Source organism: Mandrillus leucophaeus, unplaced genomic scaffold (genome assembly GCF_000951045.1).
Source record: "Mandrillus leucophaeus isolate KB7577 unplaced genomic scaffold, Mleu.le_1.0 Scaffold16, whole genome shotgun sequence".
Lineage (NCBI taxonomy): Eukaryota > Metazoa > Chordata > Mammalia > Primates > Cercopithecidae > Mandrillus > Mandrillus leucophaeus.
The window spans coordinates 947,687-967,199 of record NW_012101587.1 but is presented as its reverse complement, the minus strand read 5'-3'; the positions used below and the strand labels follow the sequence as shown (position 1 = coordinate 967,199).

General features: G+C 40.1%; 1 protein-coding gene across 1 annotated transcript in view; it reads left to right on the top strand.

The window, feature by feature from the left end:
• ATP9B (ATPase, class II, type 9B) overlaps nt 1–19,513 on the top strand; it is a 305,353-nt gene that overhangs the window by 120,490 nt on the left and 165,350 nt on the right. The window contains exon 11 of the mRNA XM_011975874.1: nt 4,108–4,184. Within this exon, the coding sequence (XP_011831264.1) occupies nt 4,108–4,184 (77 nt within the window). The remainder of the gene's footprint in view (nt 1–4,107; nt 4,185–19,513) is intronic.

The following is a 19,513-nucleotide window of genomic DNA, read 5'->3' as shown; positions in this document are numbered from 1 at the left end:
CTGTATATTTACCACAGTGCTATGTCCTAAGGAATGTTTGAAAGGCTTTAAGATTTCCAGAGTAACCTAAGCACTCTTGCATTCTTTGTAATTGATTACAAGTTGAGAATTCCTTTTACTCTTATACTTTAAAAGTCGTATCTCAGTTGAATTCAAGTTGACTCTGGAGGGAAGTGAACTTGGCCCTTCCTCCCCGTCCTAGAGTTCTCAGTGCATGGGAACCAGGAGTCAGGTTAGACACAGACAGGCGACCCAAGGCAGGACACAGGGAGCCTGCTGTGCTGCCTGAGGTTTCACTTCCCATGTGGATTTAGAACACTTATTCTGTAAAATGCAGAATGGAGTCCTGGAGAACTGTTGTGTTTACTGTCATGATGAGCATAGAAAGGAGTGTTCCTGATACTCAGCTGTCACAAAACTGGAAGGAAAGCTCGGCTCCCTAAGGCAAGGTTGACAAAAGTGTGACGGGGCCGTCAGAGGGCAATCCCTGGCCATGTGGACGCACACCTGGGTGCGGGTCTCCTTGTCACTCAGTGGGCCAGCTGCGTGATGTCTAGACCTGGGTGAGGGTCTTGTGTGTCTCTGTGTCTCGGCCATGTGGACTCTAGACCTGGGTGCGGGTCTCCTGTGTCTCTGTGTCCTGGCTGTGTGGACGCTAGACCTTGGTTGGGGGTCTCATTTGTACTCTGTGCATCAGTTTTGGTCTAGGTCGTTTACATTCTGGGGCTCAGTTCATGGTCTTCATCAGTTTTCTTGCACTTGGTGCGTGATTGGAGTTGTATATGTAGTGCTCAGTGTCTGCCTTGCTATCATCGGGTCCAGCCCGGGAGCACCTGCCCCAGTGAGCAGTACACACTGGGGTTCTATGGAAATTGGCTCCTGGAGGGCATCTGCGAGTTGGAGTGTGTTCCAGAGGCTGGTGTATGTGGTCCTGCCTGCTTTTGCTAATGGCATCTAGCAGGTTTTGGGTGTATAATTGAGGGTCAACAAATACGTTGATTTGTTAATACCTCTGTCTCTCATTAGACACACATGAAATACGTGTTGACTTTTAGTAAGCATTTCACATCATTTTGATGTTTTAGTTTAAGGCCATTAGTTGTTTTGTTAAAGTGGTCTAGGTTTTATATTTTGTGTTTTTATGTAGTTTTCTGTGAATCATCTTAATTTGAATTTGTGAGGATTGGTTGATTATCTGCAAATTAAACATAATATATCAGTGGTTAAAAATAGCAACTAAAAGTGTTGCAGTAGGCCTGTCATTTGAAATATTGAGTGGACTACTTGTTTTGAAGTGCTGGATTATGTTTTGTGATATAAACTAGAAACGTTTAAATAAAGGAGAGTATCTTTTTCTACAAAATTTGACCTTGTTAGCATTCTTTGTCTTGCTTTGCATCATGGAAGTTATTTGCTTAAAATACAACTGTAGTCAATTAGAAGGTGGTATAATTTTGCATGAAATTTTCTATATAGCATGTAGCAAAGAAGGCACATAATAACTAAGGGAGTAATTATCCTACTCACATGAAATTGTGATTGAACAGAAGTTGGACATAATAGAGTTGGACTGTAGAATGACTTACAGACTGTCCACATAGTAGCCTCTTGGAAGTAGGCTAAGTCTCAAGGGCCCTAGTCACGGGGTCTGTGGAGTGTAGGAGTAAATGTGGTCATATTTTATGCCTCCCTTTTTGGACCCAAAGCATCTGAATATTTTATATTAATTTTTACCTGTAGTCAGTCTGAAGTGTCCAGTTACGGATCAGGCAAATGTAATCCACTGGCTTTGAAGATTAAGTGCTCGTAAATCTTTTTGAATGTTTTCTTGGGATAAACGGAGTTAAATTTTTGATTTAATGATGAATACTGGACCACCACCATTTTTAGGGTCCTGTTAAGAACTGGTTTGTTGTTGTGGTTGTGGTTTTAATCCACCAACATGATCCTGAACTCAGATCTTTCTGATGTAGAAATTTCTCCGGTTGGAGCCCGTTGTGAGGGAGGTGGATCTTGATTTTACACTGAAAATATGGGTTAAAGTTTTGGAATTCTCCTGTTTTAAGTATTTCATTTACTGAGAAATCTTTGTGACATTTTATATTTGTCATACTCAGTCTCCCGTTCTCTTCTGAGACACAAAATGAGTTGGTCATATTTTGTTGTCCTCTCGTGTCTCATTTTCACAATCCACAGTTAACCCCTTTCCTCTATTTCTTTTTGCCGTGTGTACAGGTTTTACTCAATCTTTTAGCCTATTCTACTTCATAAGTACATACCCTTTGTCAAAGAGAATGGAAAATGTTCCAGATATTTCTGCACTGATACTATACGTTAGATATTAAGCATGACAGTCAGAAAAATTCATTTAATCTAATTCTAGTAAGTAGTCATTTTTCATGAGAATCAAGTGAGAGAATACTTATGAGAGCCTTTAGTAAACTTTAACAGATTATACAAATATTGTACCAGGACCTCTGTTAAAAATGTATAACGTATGCCTTGTCCTTTATCACATTGAATTTCGGCGCTGTACATTGTAAGGCTACTCTAGAGTCCACTTGGTTCATCAACCTGCTTTCAGGTCAGGGGTTTCTAGCTTGATTAATTCTTGCAAAGACTTCTCTGAGCATTGCTCATTCTGTTAATGTTAAAAAATAAGTTGATTTTGCAGTTTGCCTTGTTACATCATTGTGATAATTTAACATTAGTGGGATGTTTATAGTTTGATTTAGTTAAACTAGATTGGCAAAACAGAAAATACTGATCAGGTAATATTTAATATTTAGCTTCACTGATGTAAAGTAATTCTATGATCTCTTTTTGAAAGCTTTTTATAGTATTGTGTTATTATGTATTTAATATTTCCCTGCAGAGTAAGTATAGTCATCTAATCTCAGAAGTTTGTGTGGATGATAATAATAAAGATGGCATTTGTGCATCGGGGAGCATGTATTCCAGGTGTGAGCTGGCCTTGCCTTTCATGAACTTTACAAACTGAAGCCTCACACTTTCTCAGTGGCACTCAATTAAAAGAGAAATATATATAATCCCTGCACATATCCCTGCTGGGGAATACTTCATATCTTCCCCGTTCCTAGATTTTCTAGAGAGGAAGGTGTAAGCTATGTAATATGTACAATATGTTAAATATCAAGGTTCACAAAAAGCCGAGAGTTCGTATCAATCATCTTTACTTCAAAGAGCCTGTTGTATGACACTCTACATTTTACATGTTAAATTAATGTGACATCAAAGAGTTTTTGTGTAATTATTATAGTTAATTCTGTAATGGTAATTGCACATTATGTGTATGTACTTTCTTACCTTAACTGTGTTTCTCACCTTCAAAATTTACAAAAAATTAAGGATGAAAATTAGGAACATAAATAATATATAGCTGTAGTTGCAGAAAGAGACTTCCATGATTTTTAATACTGACATTCTAGAGCTAAGTGCCCTTTAGCCTTTGCAATCTATTGGTCATACCAAGGGTTTTTTTAAATTCTTTTCTCTTGAATTTAAAAATTATTGTTATCTTTTTGACATGTATAAAAAAGAGTAATAGCTTCTATAAATGCAAAGTCAAATACTGTTTTTTATAATATTTCTATTTTAATTGTATACATTTTGAAATATTAGCAAAGACTGTCACTGATATTTAGTAATACTTTGATCTTTACAGTGGAAATACATTAAAAGAAACTGGTTCAACTGGTACCATCTTTATTTGAAGGTCAAAGGGCAAGTTTGATCAGTTAAGAATATAGCCTCTTCATTGACCTTCAGTGATAGAACCACCGTTTCAGTAGACAGTAGTGAAAGGCCATTGTCATTGTCTCTATTGTCAGTGAAAAGAATGTTAGTACATTTCCTGATGTTATATGTAGGTACATTTGTATTGCTTAACAAATCGTTTGACATTTTCTAAGGCCATTTTTAAAGCTGAGATTAGATTTTCTTGAATTAGCCAAATTAAATACACTGTTGGATAAATTTATATAAAATAGTGTGATAATGCTTTCCATCAAAACAATGAATTAGAAAGTGTTATCTTTTACTCATCTGTAAAGTATTTCTATAAGGACCACTTTCATGTTTTTGCAGGTACTGTAATAGGTGTTGTCATTTATACTGGAAAAGAGACTCGAAGTGTAATGAACACATCCAATCCAAAAAATAAGGTAGGCTAGATTGAGGAGCAACTGCTTTAACGAACTTGTTTTTCCTTTCAGCAAGAAAGTCTGCATAGTTCTGAAAGCTCGTTCTTTTGGCTTAAAGTAGACTTTCGAAAATGTTGGTGATTTACCATATGAATTCTCTGTGTTTATATAACAACATTCTCATACTGGTGAATTTCCAAAAGTATCGTTGCTTGGCTAATCAGTTTTATATGTGTCTTAAATTTTCATGGTTAGATACATAATTTGCCCGTAATTTGACAGTTAATTGTGGCTAATTTCTTATCTTCAGTCTATTTATTTTACAGTTTGCACTCTTGTATGTTGATAGTTCATTTTAAAATAAAGGAATCTGTATTAATGTTTTTATAGTATTTAATTTGATGTTATAGTATTAAGCCAGTTTTATTTATTTGCACGTCAGAAGAAGCATATTGAAAGCCAAAGATTAGTTTTAAAGACTGCTTGATTATATCCTGAATTGATTATATTTCTGAAATTGTTATTTATGCATCCAACATGTGTGTAAAATCATTAACAAAAAGTCTGACTCCTCAGTAGTTGCTATCATCGTGATACCGTATATGAGATGAATTCACAGTATGTGCTAATGTACAGTTAATGAGAAGCTCTTCCTAAGTATTGATTTTACTCATTTTTATTTAAAATGTAATTTGTGTGCATTTAGATGAAACAAAAAATCCTCACATGGATTTATGCCTCACTCTGTGGATAATTAATAGTGAAGGTTATCTTTTGCTGTCTTTTGCTGGAAGTCTTATTACAACACAGTGGAAATCAAATAATTCTTTGAAAAGATAGGCCAAGTGCAGTGGCTCACGCCTCTAATCACAGCACTTTGGGAGGCTGGGACAGGTGAATCACTTGAGGCCAGAAGTTTGAGACCAGCCTGGCCAACATGGTGAAACCGTGTCTCTACCAGAAATACAAAAATTAGCCCAGCATGGTGATGGGCACCTGTAGTCCCCACTGCTCAGGAGGCTGAAGCGGGAGGATGGCTCAGACTCTGGAGGTGGCGGTTGCAGTGAGCCAAGATCGCACCATTGCACTTCAGCCTGGGCAACAGAGTGAGACTCTGTCTCAAAAAGTTTGGGCAAGATGTATTCCATTTTCTCAGGTGAATGTTATTTTAAAAATGGTTAACTCTTCAAAAATTAGTAACATACCACCAACCGTATAAAGCCCCAGGCCATTTGCAGCAGTAAATAGAGTGAGGCCTTCTGTGTCGATTGTTTGCTTTTTCACTGGGGCTTGCCTTGAGAATGCCCTTAGCTGTGCACTCGGGAAATCCAGTGTGCATCTCCTGTACCTGACAGAACTCCAGATATCTGTGTGTAACATGTTTGCTAAAGTCAAAGAAAAATGCTGCGTTACTACTGAGTATAAATTCTAATTGTGGTAATGGGGAAAGTTCTCTCTTTAGACTTGCATTGCAGTTTAATTTGCATTTCAAATATATTCAAGTCAGTAGTTCTACAATAGTATTAAAATTATTTAAAAATAAATTTTTAAAGTAATCATATATAGAGTTAGAATCACATAAGTATTTATACATGTTTTCTGGTAAGTGCTATGTTATTTCTTTCATGTGAGCAAAACTAGAACATCTTTTTTTTTTGGAGATAGAGTCTCACTCTGTCGCCCAGGCTGGAGTGCAGTGGTGTGACCTTGGCTCACTGCAGGCCTCCAACTCCTGGGTTCAAGCGATTCTCCTGCCTCAGCCTTGCGAGTAGCTGGGGTTACAGATGAGCACCAGCCCACCTGGCTAATTTTCATATTTTTAGTAGAGATGGGGTTTCACCATGGTGGCTAGGCTGGTCTCAAACTCCTGACCTCAAGTAATCTGCCTGCCTCAGCCTGCCAAAGTGCTGGGATTACAGGCGTGAGCCACCGCACCTAACCACAAAACTAGAATATTCTAATGTATGTACAGTTCTAGGATTTTTTTTCCTAAATCTTTTTACTTTTGCATTTATGATATTTGAGGGTAAATTTAATTTTAAATATGAATTTAAAATCTTTAAAGCTACACTGCCTTTTACTGTGACTCCTTTTTTAGCCCACCTTTTTCTTCAGTTCAACTTATTTTCTGTCATTTTTTCCTCAATTCAGTCTCCACTTTATTGTTTCTTCTCATCTTATACACCTGTTATTTTTGGCTCGTCAAGCTCTTTACTCAGGGTCTTGGTTCTGAGTTGGAGCGGCCTCTTAGTTTTGCAAGCACGGTTTGGAATGCAGCCCTGGAGCCTTGCTGCTGGGTCTGTGTCCAGGTCTTGGTGCACACTCGTGTGTCACTCAGCCTCTTCACCCTCCCCTCTCTGAAGTGGGGTTGGACTCGCGGGGTTGCTGGGAACAAGGTCATGCTCATCTACACGTTGCTCTTAGGAAGGAACTTGCCACGTTGACAGATTCTCAGTAAATGTTACCTAAATTTTTATTTTTCTATAAAATGAATGGTTTTCAGTGGCATCATTTTTCAACCCAACCCCGATTGCCAGTCAAGAAATGGTTGTTTTGTAACGAGCTTATGCAAGCCACTAGGTTCTGTACTGTCAAGCTACCACATGGCCTAGAAATTCTTCCAGTTTCCACTGTGTGTGCATTCCTTCTCTCCCTCTTCTTTTCTTTTCCCTGTTCCTCTCTTCCTCTTCTCCTTTCTTAAAAAATAGCCTTCTAAATTTGCTTAGTGTTGGCAGAATATACATCATAATTGAAAGGACGTCTTTTGACTTTTACAGAATTGGATTTACTTCTTGCTGCTGACGATGTTAGCTTTTCAACCTGATGTAAAAGTGTTCTTTCAGTGACTGGTATCTTCCTGTTGCTTAATACATGCTCAGTTAGGGATTCATGATAGCAGTTCTAGCTCTGGCTTGGAGAGCATTGACCACCTGGTGGGCACTTTCCTAAAACTTTACCTGCTTTATGTCTTGAATCCACACGACAACTCCCGGGAAGAAGAGTGTTCCCGATTGTAGAGCCGGGGAGATCACAAGGCGTGGAACCGTGACGCGTCTCAAGACAAGCACTGCTGATAGTGAAGCTCCTGAGGAGATTTTCCTTAGACTTGGTGTTTAAACATCCAATTAAGGCATAACGTCACAGGGAAATGAAATATAGACTTAAATAGTTCTGAGTGTTAAATGCTAGTTTTACAAGAATAAAATTCAGGACAAGGTTTTGAGCAAGCTACACTGAGCGAAAGATAACATGTAATTTATCCAGGGAAAGCCTCGGTGTTGATACATGTTGAGTGGAAAAGGATTGTGACATTGGTCTCTGAACAGAGACGGGAAGGTGGAAATTATTATTTATTATTTATTGCTGGTACATTATTTTCTGAAGACGACGTTGTGGTGTTTTTCTTTTGCTTAGTAAACAAGCAAACTTTTGGGCTTCAGAGAAGGCTGGTGCAAACAAAACGGTAAACATGTACAGGGGAAATCTCATCTCATCATTTACCTGAGCTTTGGTGGATTTCTTCAGGTAGCAAAAATGTTTCTAACACTCAATTCTGACAGCTCTCTGAGTAGAAGCCATATTGGGACATTGATACATTGGAGTTCATTGTCAGCAGAGGAATTGAGCTGGAAATACATATTTTTGAATGAGTAGTGGGGTTATCAGTCAGGATGGGCTGAGTCCTGCTGTGATAATAAAGTGCCTTACACTCCACAGTGGCTCCCCCAGCGTTGTGTTCCTTGTGTTCCGGGTCCGGCGCAGGCTGGCAGCTCCTGCTGCTTGTCATGTGTTCCCCATGTCCTGGGTCCGGCGCAGGCTGGCAGCTCCTGCTGGTCATGATCCCTCAGGGCCCATCTTGGAAACACATTTCCATGACCACTGGGATAAGAAAATACTGATGTGGCCAATTACATACTGACTGATTCTTAAGGCTTTGCCAGCGAGCAGTATGGGTCACATTTCATTGGCCAGAACAATTAAATGGCCTTGGCCAAGTTCAAGGAGTCAGGGAATTGCACTTCTAGCTCATGTGCAGAAGGAGGGAGAATTGGAAACACTTTGTGAGCAGCAACGCCACGAACAAGATTTCCCAGGGCTTTTACTCAATGTACAAAAAAGAGGAACCTTACAGAACCCGGAAGAATACCAATATTTAAGGGATAAGCAGAGGAAGAGAAACCAGGAAAAGAATAATGAATGAGGAAAGCATTTTAGGGAGTGGCTAGTAGTCAACAGTGTGCTGGGGACAGAGAAGGTCATTTGGAGTGAAAAGTGAAAAAGAGGTTAGTAATTTTAGCAACGAGGAAATCTTGGTAAAATTAAAACGGACAGTATGTTTATTAGGGTGGAACTCAGGTGCAGTCACAGCTGGAGAACTCTTCCAAGAGTTCAGGGGAAGGAGAGAGTGCTCTGTTGAGGGAGCCAGGTCCAGGGCGAGGGAGAGGAAATTCTGAGCATATTGAGCAGGCAGCCCAAACCATGTTGGCACCTGTGGTGATGAGAAGTGGACTGATTATACTGTAAGGGAAAAGATTGTGTTGATTTTGTTTTTTTTTTTTCCTGGTGAGAAAAATCCTTATCACAAAACTATTAACGTTTTTAGTCAAAGAATAGAGGGTCTTATAAATAAAAATATTAATTCTATGGAAGAATAAGTTTAGTGGGCATCCAGTAGTAATTTAAACATAAGAGGGTAAGATTACTGAAAAGAAAATCATATAGTATTATATGGCCACCACAGGAACTATGACATTACTTCTTTCCTTTGTAGAAAATATTTACAGTCAATCAATGTGTCACTCTTTCTGTCTCCCTCCCCTCTTCTCTTTCTTTCTCCTCCCTCTTCTTCCCTCCTTTTTTCTCTCTTTTCCTATCTTCATTACAGTGTGTGTAGCAGGACCCTGACAATTCACAAAATTGCTTTACGTTCCTAAGGTTAAAAAATGCTTCAGTAAAGTCTGATACAAGAAAGAAGTTAATCTTAACAACATTTTAGGTAGTGAAATTGATGCAACATGGTAAGACTTTGAGACAGTTCTTGAAGGGATCAGGAAGGACAGGAGCCTAACCATTTAGGCTCATACCTTGTTGGCAATGTGCAGGACCCAGCTGTTGTTGGGAATCTGTAATTTAAAATGGTGCCAGTAACCAGGGTATGGCTGTTCTGGGTCTGATGTTCAGGAGCCCCAGTGCAGAAGCAGAGATGGGCTGCTGGGCTGGTCCAGAGGTTTGCAGGTGGATGTGTCAGCAGAGAAGGCAGGGACAGCTGGTCGTGATGGTGGATGGCAGGTGAGAGGGCTCCTTATGGACAAGAAGTTTTGGAAGCAGAGTAGTTGTTGGTGGTAAGATTTGGAGTACAGTGATGAAAATGAGTTGTTGAGGTTCGGAGGCTGTTACAGACACTGGATTATCTAAAATTATAAGCTTTTGTATAATACTTTGGAGAGCTTCGTTTCCTTCTTACAGATATTTTCTGCCAGGTGCAGTGGTTCACGTCTGTAGTCCTAACATTTAGGGAGGCTGAGGCAGCCAGATTGCTTGAGCCCAGGAGTTCGAGACCAGCCTGGGCAACATGGCGAAACTTGTCTCTACCAAAAAATGCAAAGATTACCTGGGTGTGGTAGCATGTGCCTGTAGTACCAGCTACTCTGGAGGCTGAGGTGGGTGGATCGCCTGAACCCAGGAGTTTGAGGCTGCACTGAGCCATGATTGCACCACTGCACTCCAGCCTGGGCAACAGAATGAGACCCTGTCTCATTAAAAAAATAAATTAATTAATTAAAAAAAAATCTAGCCACTATTGTAGATTGTATGTCAAGGCAAATTGAGCATTATTTCACATTTTCTAGGTTTATCCAGTAATTGATCTTCTAGGGAGACAAGTCTTATACTGTTGCTTGTAGATCTTTTATATAAATTCAATTTAATGAATCCCACATTTATTATTTAATCTTTATTCCATGATAGAGCAGTAAGAAAGAAGAGAGTGCCCTTTTCTTCTCTTCTCTTCTCTTCTCTTCTCTTCTCTTCTCTTCTCTTCTCTTCTCTTCTCTTCTCAGTGGGAGCTCTGGGATGTCATGCCCTCTTGCTGGGCCCTGCTGCCTCTGACTCACTCTCTTTGGCCTTTGGGCCTCTTGTGGTGCTTTTGCCTCAGCACCTGCAGCATCTTCTCCTGTTGCCTTCCACTGTAGGTGTGGCCTAGACTAGGAAGTTCCTGGGATATAATTGCCTTAAAAATCATCCACATAATCCCTGCTACATAAAATGGTTAAGTGCGTAGACATTTTCCAGTGTGTTGCTGTTCCCTGACTCTAGCAGAGGGTGCAAAGCCCGTAAGACTGCGTGGCTGAGACCAGGCCTTGAGTCCTTGGTACCTGTTGTTACCATGTGCAAGTCCCAGTGCATGTGCAGAGGCAGCAACACAGAGAGCCCTGGCGCTCCCTGTTGGTCTTAAGCCTCTGATGGGCCCTCACCACCTCTACCACCGACTCGACTCTACCCTCGAGTCATCCCAGCCCCAGCAGAGGCTTCATGTCCTCCTGCAGGACATGAAGGAGCGTTCTCAGCTCCGTCTGGAAGAGCGCCAGCCTCCCGCAGCCATCTGCTTCCACAGATTCAGCTGATAAGGAGGACTTGCCCCATCTCAGCTGCAGATTCCTGGAGGAATAGTGTGTGTTATACTTTCAAAACTGTCAGGCTGGGCGCAGTGGCTCGTGCCTGTAATCCCAGCACTTTGGAGCCCAAGGCAGGTGGATCACTTGAGCCCAGGAGTTCGAGGCCAGCCTGGGCAACATGGCAAAACCCCCTCTCTACAAAAAATACAAAAATTAGCCAGGTGTGGTGGCATGTGCCTGTAATCCCAGCTACCCAGGAGACTGAGGTGGGAGGATCACCTTAGCACAGAAGGTGGAGGTTGCAGTGAGCTAATACCACTGCACTGCAGCCTGGGTTACAGAGCCAGACCCTGTCTCAGAACAAAGAAACAAAACTCCACCTATCCTCCCAGTTAAGTTGATGGATGTTAGGTATTTAACCAGTTTTATATAAAGGTGGTTTTTTTTTACTTTTCTTTAACTTGTCATTCTTATCTAACATCCCCAAATTTCTTTGGCCTTTTTTTTTTTTTTTTTGGCCTTTATTTTGGTCATTCTGTTCTTTAAAAAAGCTGCTTTAAAAAAAAGAAAAGAAAAGAAAAGAAAAACGTATTATGAAAAATTTTAAATGTACAGAAAGCTAAGGAGAAAAACATCACTCAAATCCCTAAACCCTGAGTTCAACAGATGTTTCCCGCTTGCCTGTCCTGTAGTTACGGGTACTGTGCTGCTTTATCCTAAATATGCACTTCTTCCAAAAAATAATTTGTATTTATCTCTTAGTCTTTATCTTTTATTTTTTTAGGCAGGCAGAGACCACCAGCCTGCCCAACATGGTGAAACCCCATCTCTACTAAAAATACAAAGAATTAGCTGGGCGTGGTGGCAGGCGCCTGTAATCCCAGTTACTTGGCAGACTGAGGCAAGAGAGTTGCTTGAACCCAGTAAGTGGAGGTTGCAGTGAGCTGAGACCACACCACTGCACTCTAGCCTGGGTGACAGAGTAAGACTCCATCTCAAAAAAAAAAAAAAAAAAAAAAGACACTTTGGCTGCTGCCTGAACTCCCTTTCTTATTTCTGTGATGCCTGGTTGTCACCACAATCTGGGTGAAGTGGTGTGTAGAGGGTGGCCCCATGTAGGCAAGGTCAGCAGCACAGCTGCCTGTATTGATCCCATCCCCTGGAATGGGACCTGAGGACACAACTTCCTGGTTCCCCTCCCTGGACTTTTGAAAAATGCAGCATGTTTTATCCAGACTTGAAGGTAAGAATAAATCTGTCCGTTTTGATAGACAGAGGAAAATTCAGAGATTAAAAGGAATTCTTAAAGGTGAGGATTAGAATATTTTCCCGCATCCAGTGCTTATGACAGAGATTTAAAAGAAGATGGAGTCTACTCAAAGTTTGAAAATTTTAAGACTAAACAAAAATTTTTATTACTAAGCAATTACTGTTATAGTAGTATTTGGTGAAAGTTCAAATTACAAGGACTACAACTTGAGTAATGGACTCGTTTATAAAAGCTAGTCTCAGACATATTTAATGATATGAGACTTGATTACATTTAAGGGAGAAAAATTCTTGTGGAGGTTAAGGAAAATCAATTGTGACAGGTTGCCATTTTCATGCCATTCATAATAATCAGTTACTCAGAGCAAGAACATCAAGGATGAAATGATAATACAAATTGCTTCAAGCAGTTATTGTAATCCCTTGGGTATATTGACTTGTGTTTCTGATAAAAAGATGCTTTCAGATGTCTCACTGGCAGAGAGATAGGTGACATGAGCCATTATGTGAATTAGAGCTGGTGCTTGTTGTCTGAATACTTGTCGAGACATTTTGAGATCATAGAACAAAATAGAGCCAGCTGTGGTGTACTTTGCAACTTGAAATATCAAAGCAGTTTTGGAGACTAGCTTTCTTGTTTTAAAAAGGATAATTTATTAATATTTTAAAAGTTATATTGATTTATATTAAAGGAGTACAATAAAATAATTTTATCTTGTTGCATACAATCATAGAATCCCTTAATTTTTCTAACAGTTGCCTTCTTGTAATAAAATATTTTAGAGTTTAAATACTTATTTTAAAATGTGGCCATGTGCTTCACCAAAGAGCTACATGTTGTAGAATATATTAGTAGTATTGCAGTAAATCAACAGAGATAAAAAGACTCTTGGAATGCTTTTTTTTTTTTTTTGATAACTGTTGTTAATATTCACGAATCATAGTGTTTCAGTTCCTCATCAGGAAAAGATTAACTAGAAAACAAACCCACCATGACCTAATTCCATAGCTTCTAGACTAGACCCAGGGTGGCTCTTCGGGGTACATTAGCACAGCCTTCACTTGCGTAGCCGGCACACTTAGATATGACAGCTGCTCACAATTAGAAGTTGTAGTTCTTCATCTGTAGTGTGAACATAAAGTTATAATTTCAGGAAAGCAGTAAAGAAACAAAATGCTAAGTGTTGAAAAAACAGTCCTACTGATAGCATCTGGGGCATGAGCTCTATCAGAATGTATAGCAGATATGTAAACTAGAAAACTTAGATATTGTCCCTAAATTCCCTTTAAATATGAATTTAATTAGAAAACAGGTGCTCCAAATAAAAAACACAAGCATTTTTATTATTTGAAGTAATTGATTTGTGTCACAGGAAAGACTTAGCTTTACATAAAGTTCTGATTATTTGTTGCATATTAAATAAGAACTATATTTGACAGTATCTCATCATTTCTAAGCAGTACAGCTAAATTCTCTGCCTTCAGTGTCTGAGTGACCGTTCGGTCCCACAGTCGTAGGGCGGCCACTGTCTTCAGTGTCTGAGTGACTCTTTATTCCTAGGGCATCTTTCTGTCCTCCGCCTCTCCATTGTCCTCACTGCCTCCTCCTATGGCAGCATGAATTCTGCAAGGGCTTCTCAAGCCCTTCAGCTTCCCTCCTTTCTGTCAGCCTCATTCAGAGTCCATAGTGCAGAGTTCAAGCTCCTGTCATTTCTCACCCAGATAGCGACGGCGGCCGCTCTGCCGCCCTCTCCCCCTTCTCCCTCCATCGTGTTTTGCACGTCACAGCCTGAGTCATGTTTATGAAATGTAGGTTTGATATGGTTCATTCTTTGGCTAAAACTGTTCAAAAGATTTCCATTGCTCTGTGGCGAGCCCCAGCATCTTCATTGTGTTCCACGGTTGCTTTACTCTTCATGCGTTTTTCTCAGACTGCTGTCTTCTGCACTCTTGGGGCTTGGCCACAAAGACTTGTCCCCCATCCGTGGCCACCACAATGCATCCTGCCTTTCTGTCTCAGCTCTTAGGAGAGATGTAACAAAATGTGCAGGTAGATGTTGCCTCTTCCACGAAATGTTGGCTTCTTGACTTTGAGGACTCTGTTTACCTCGGTATTCTGTGCCCTGCACAGGGTCCATGCTTAGTGAACAATGGTGAACACGAGTCAAGCCATGATAACGGTTTGCTTACGTGCCTCCTCTTCCACGAGACTTCACCTGCCCTGGAGGCAGGAGCTGGGCCTTACCCCTTCTTCTGTCCCATGCTGCTCACCCACAGTAGATGGGGGACAGCCTACACAAGAAGCCAGAAGAGGATTTAAAGAGGACTCACATGAAAATAATGCACCGTTTGTGTGGGGGAGGTGGACCTATCTTTAATAAAAATGGAGACTGTGCAGTGCTCTACAGGATAGATGCTCTGGTAGTGCAGAGACTGTAGAAGGCTATGAAAGGAGTGCACATTGAACACCCGCTCTGCGTCGGGCCCTGTATACCAGGCACTGACCGGACCCCCGCTCTGCATCGGGCCCTGTATACCAGACACTGACCGGACGCCCGCTCTGCATCGGGCCCTGTATACCAGGCACTGACCGGACGCCCGCTCTGCGTCGGGCCCTGTATACCAGGCACTGACCGGACGCCCGCTCTGCGTCGGGCCCTGTATACCAGGCACTGACCGGACGCCCGCTCTGTGTCAGGCACCGTATAGTAGGCACTTCTTGCATTGTCATATTGTGACTTGTGGTTTTCTCTTTTTTCAGTGGGTTATAACCTGTTACTATCCTTGATTGACCTTTACATTGTCCCCTTTCTGGCGTTTGCAAGCCCTTTAAGCTGGCTTCTCTGTCATATTATCATGAACCCATCATTTTTTAGTATTTTTTTATTCCTACTTCCACAGACAGATGTTCCAGACTCATCTTGTACTTTCTTTGCTCCAGCCCTGGGCTTGGCTCTGGGTTCCTTTTAGGAAAAAGTGCTGTTTAGAAGTCAGGTTCTGGGAGCTGGGCTTGCTCATGTGTACTGCGATATGCTGTTTCCAAGTCCTTGCAGTGAACAGGCCGTGTGTGTGTGTTAATGCATGGGTGAGTAGAGGGACTGATGACGGAATGGATGGGTGGGCAGGTGGGTGAATACGTATGGGTGGGTGGGTGAGTGGGTGAATCGGATGGATGGGTGGGTGGGTGAGTGGGTGAATCGGATGGATGGGTGGGTGGGTGAGTGGGTGAGTGAGTGGGTAGGTGGGTAGACAAGTATATAAGTGGATGGGTGGATGGATGATGAATCCAGGGGTTTCTTCTATTTTTTTGTTCCCACATTGTAACTCCTTTCCTGACAGTAAGAAACCGGTTTATTATTACACTGACTATATTTACTGATTTGAGCAATCCCTTGCCTTACCAGCTGGTGACCCTCTTTACATCCCTCAGCATCTCACCCCAGACTCCCTGACTGTTCTCCTTCCTCACTGCACATGGGCTCCAGCCCAGTACCCGGCTCTGTGCCTTCTCAGGAAGTTTTAACTGCTCTGCCCAGGCATGTGTGTGCATTGTGTTGAGAAAGCAAGACAGCAACACATGGAAGTGCCTATTCTCTCATTTTTAAAAATGGTTTCCTTTCTTGAGGGTTAAAATCTCATATTTGTTCACTTTGTATACATTAGCCAAAGCTCATAATGTGATAAGACAAAAACATTAGGCATTTGATAAATGCTGATTAACTGAACACATGAATTCATCATTGAATCAGTGCAGGACATATTAGAGCCACTTAAATCATTAGCCCAAAAAATAGCCTTTTAGATGAGTATGGAATAGTATTTGGCTTCAATTGATTTAAGAGAAATTATCGTCAGAATATCTCAAATTCTCCTCTAGTGATAAATTTTGCTTGATGAGCAGAATTTTTTGCACATCTGCTGTACCAGACTCCTGTGCCCATAGAACAGACAGAATTCACTGTGAGAGAACTTTTATCTTTCCACAGAAAATACTGGATAAATACAGGGGCTGACACAACATTCTTTACATGGACTTCCATCTCCTCAACTTCCGCTGTACCAAACTCCCATTACTGTGAAGCCAAGGGAAAAAAATCACTGAAGGATGCACTACCTTCCTTTCTAAATCTGTTATTCAGTAAACAAAATAATCCCTGTTTAAGGTGATTGCCTGTTGCATCTGTCATTGGTTGGGGATTAGAAATAAACACAGTCTTTAAAGAGATTATAATCAGAAGTGGGAAGTCATAGATACATTTGTCTTCTGTCTCTTTCCCTATATTTTGCACATAGTAAATAATAAATAATGATTTACTTAAGGTGTGACTTGCTGTTCTGGTATCAGATATACTATTTTTGGCTTTTAAAAATTAATTTTCTAAATTAAGTAACCTCAAAGTTAATGAACGGATTGAAGAAGCTGGCCGGGCGTGGTTCGCCTGTAATCTCAGCACTTTGGGAAGTCGAGGCAGGCAGATCAGTTGAGGCCAGGAATTTGAGACCAGCATGGGCAACATGGTGAAACCCTGTCTCTACTAAAAAAAAAAAAAATTAGGTGGGCATGGTAGGGCACACCTGTGGTACAAACTACCTGGGAGGCTGAGGTGGGAGGGTCATTTGATCTTCAACTGGAGGTTGAGGTTGTAGTGAGCTGAGATCGTGCCACTACACTCCAGCCTGGGTGACGGTACAAGACCCTGTCTCAAAAAAAAAAAAAAAAAAAAAAGTAGCAGCTCGGCTACAATTCACACTTATGACTTCTAAGTTGTATGACCAGATTTCTCTTGATATTACTGTTGGTGCTGATGTGAAATATAACTTTTTTTTCAGTACAGTACTGTCGATAACTCACACTAGCATGTTACATAGAATTATGTAATTACTAAAACTGCACCATGGGCACTCTCCTACCCCTACAAAATAAAGATGTAAAATCAGAAATAGAAAGCAAACCAAATATAACAGTACCACATAAGGTTCATTAACCTGTGGAAATGAACAGCTTGTGTATGATACAATTGAGGGAAGGATCTGTTTTGGTTGAATATTCAGTCATTCAGGCAACAGTTTTCTTAAGTTAAAGTCAATAATTTGTTTGTTATTACAATTACAAAAATTGTTTCATAGCCTTAAGACACAGACATGGTCTGAAACACACAGTATAGAGAGCAGAATTTTCATAATGGATCAATTTAATATGTTTTTAATTCCAAACAATATAAAGAAAAATGACTGCTTCTCAGGCTTCATTTCAGTCTCAGACGAGGCGTTTGTTTCCCGGTCCTTTGGAGAGAGGCAGATGGGTGTGTTACCGGCGGCACGGGCACACTGCCGTCTTCACAGACATGTCAGGTTACTGCTGCATGTTTCTAGGTGCAAGAAGAAAACCAGATTGGCAAGTTTCCTTGCATTCTTTAATCAGTAATCATTTCTCTTTCAAATTACATTCTTAAACGTTAGCTTTCTGGATAAAAAAAAATCATAACAATTTTAAAGATAATTTATGGATGCTAATAAGCTGAAACAAAATTAAATGAATTCTTGGACATTTGAAAGTATCTGTGTTACTTGTATTTGCATAATTTCATTTAATATACACTTTGAATCATTTTAAGGATGTTTGACATGCTAGGTTGTAACTACATGTCCTGTTTTTGTCTTAAAATTGAGTTTAGTGCATTAAAGGAAAAAAGGAACTCAATATCTGAATCTACTTTTTATAAAATGAAATTTATAGATATATCAGGAAAGATCTTTGTATAAGTGCTAAGACTGAATAAAGTGTAGTTTAATTATTTTCCCACTTAAAATGATGTAAGTAGTTCAAAGAATATTAAAAAAGTTACTATTAATATCATAATATTAGTTTTCTATAATAAAGTGGAGGTTTCCTTGGCTGGAAGTCCTAACCACAGCAATCAGACAAGAGAAGGAAATAAAGCACATCCAGATTGGTAAAGAGGAAGTCAAACTGTCACTGTTTGCTGATGACATGATCGTATGACTAGAAAACCCTGAAGACTCATCCGAAAAGCTCCTAGAACTAGTAAATGAATTCAGCAAAGTTTCAGGATACAAAATTAATGTACACAAATCAGTAGCCCTGCTATACACAAACAGTGACCAAGCTGAGAATCAAATCACAAACTCAACCTCTTTTATAAAAGCTGCAAAAAAAAAAAAAAGTAATACTTAGGAATATACTTAACCAAGGAGGTGAGAGACCTCTACAAGGAAAACTACAAAACACTGCTGAAAGAAATCATAGATGACACAAACAAATAGAAACACATCCCATGCTCATGGATGGGTAGAATCAATATTATGAAGATGACCATGCTGCAAAAGTAATCTACAAATTCAGTGCAGTTCTCATCAAAATACCACCATTATTCTTCACAGAACTGGAAAAAACAATCCTAAAATTCATATGGAACCAAAAAAGAGCTCGCATAGCCAAAGCAAGACTAAGCAAAAAGAACAAATTGCATGGTACTGGATAAAAACAGGCATATAGACCAATGAAACAGAATAGAGAACCCAGAAATAAAGCCAAATACTTACAGTCAACTGATACCCGACAAAGCAAACAAAAACATAAAAGTGGGTAGAGGACACCCTATTCAACAAATGTTGCTGGGATAATTGGCAAGCCACATGTAGAAGCCTCATCTCTCACTTTATACAAAAATCAACTTAAGATGGATCGAAGACTTAAATCTAAGACCTGAAGCCATAAAAATTCTAGAAAGTAACATTGGAAGATACCTTCTAGACATTGGCTTAGGCAAAGACTTCACGACCAAGAACCCAAAAGCAAATGCAACAAAGACAAAGATAAACAGATGTGACATAAACTAAAAAGCTTCTGCACAGCAAAAGAAATAATCAGCAGAGTAAACAGCCCACAGAGTGGGAGAAAATCTTCACAACCTATACATCTGACAAAGGACTAATATTCAGAATCTACAAGGAACACAAGTCATCAAGAAAAAAAACAAACAATCCCATGAAAAAGTGGGCTAAGGACATGAATGGGCAATTCTCAAAAGAAGATCCACAGATGGCCAGTGAATGTATGAAACAATGCTCAGCATCGAGAATGATCAGGGAAATGCAAATCAAAGCCACAGGGCAGCACCACCTTACTCCTGCAAGAGTGGCCATCATCAAAACCAGCAGATGCTGGCGTGGACGTGGTGAACAGGGAACACTTCTACACTGCTGATGGGAATGGAAGCTAGTACAGCCACTATGGAAAACAGCGTGGAGATTCCTTAAAGAACTAAAAGTAGATCTACCATTTGATCCAGCAATACCACTACTGGGTATCTACCCAGAGGAAAATAAGTCATTGTACAAAAAAGACACTTGCACACACATGTTTATAGCAGCACAATTCACAATTGCAGAAATATGAAACCAGCTCAAATGCCCATCAATCAATGAGTGGATAAAGCAAATATA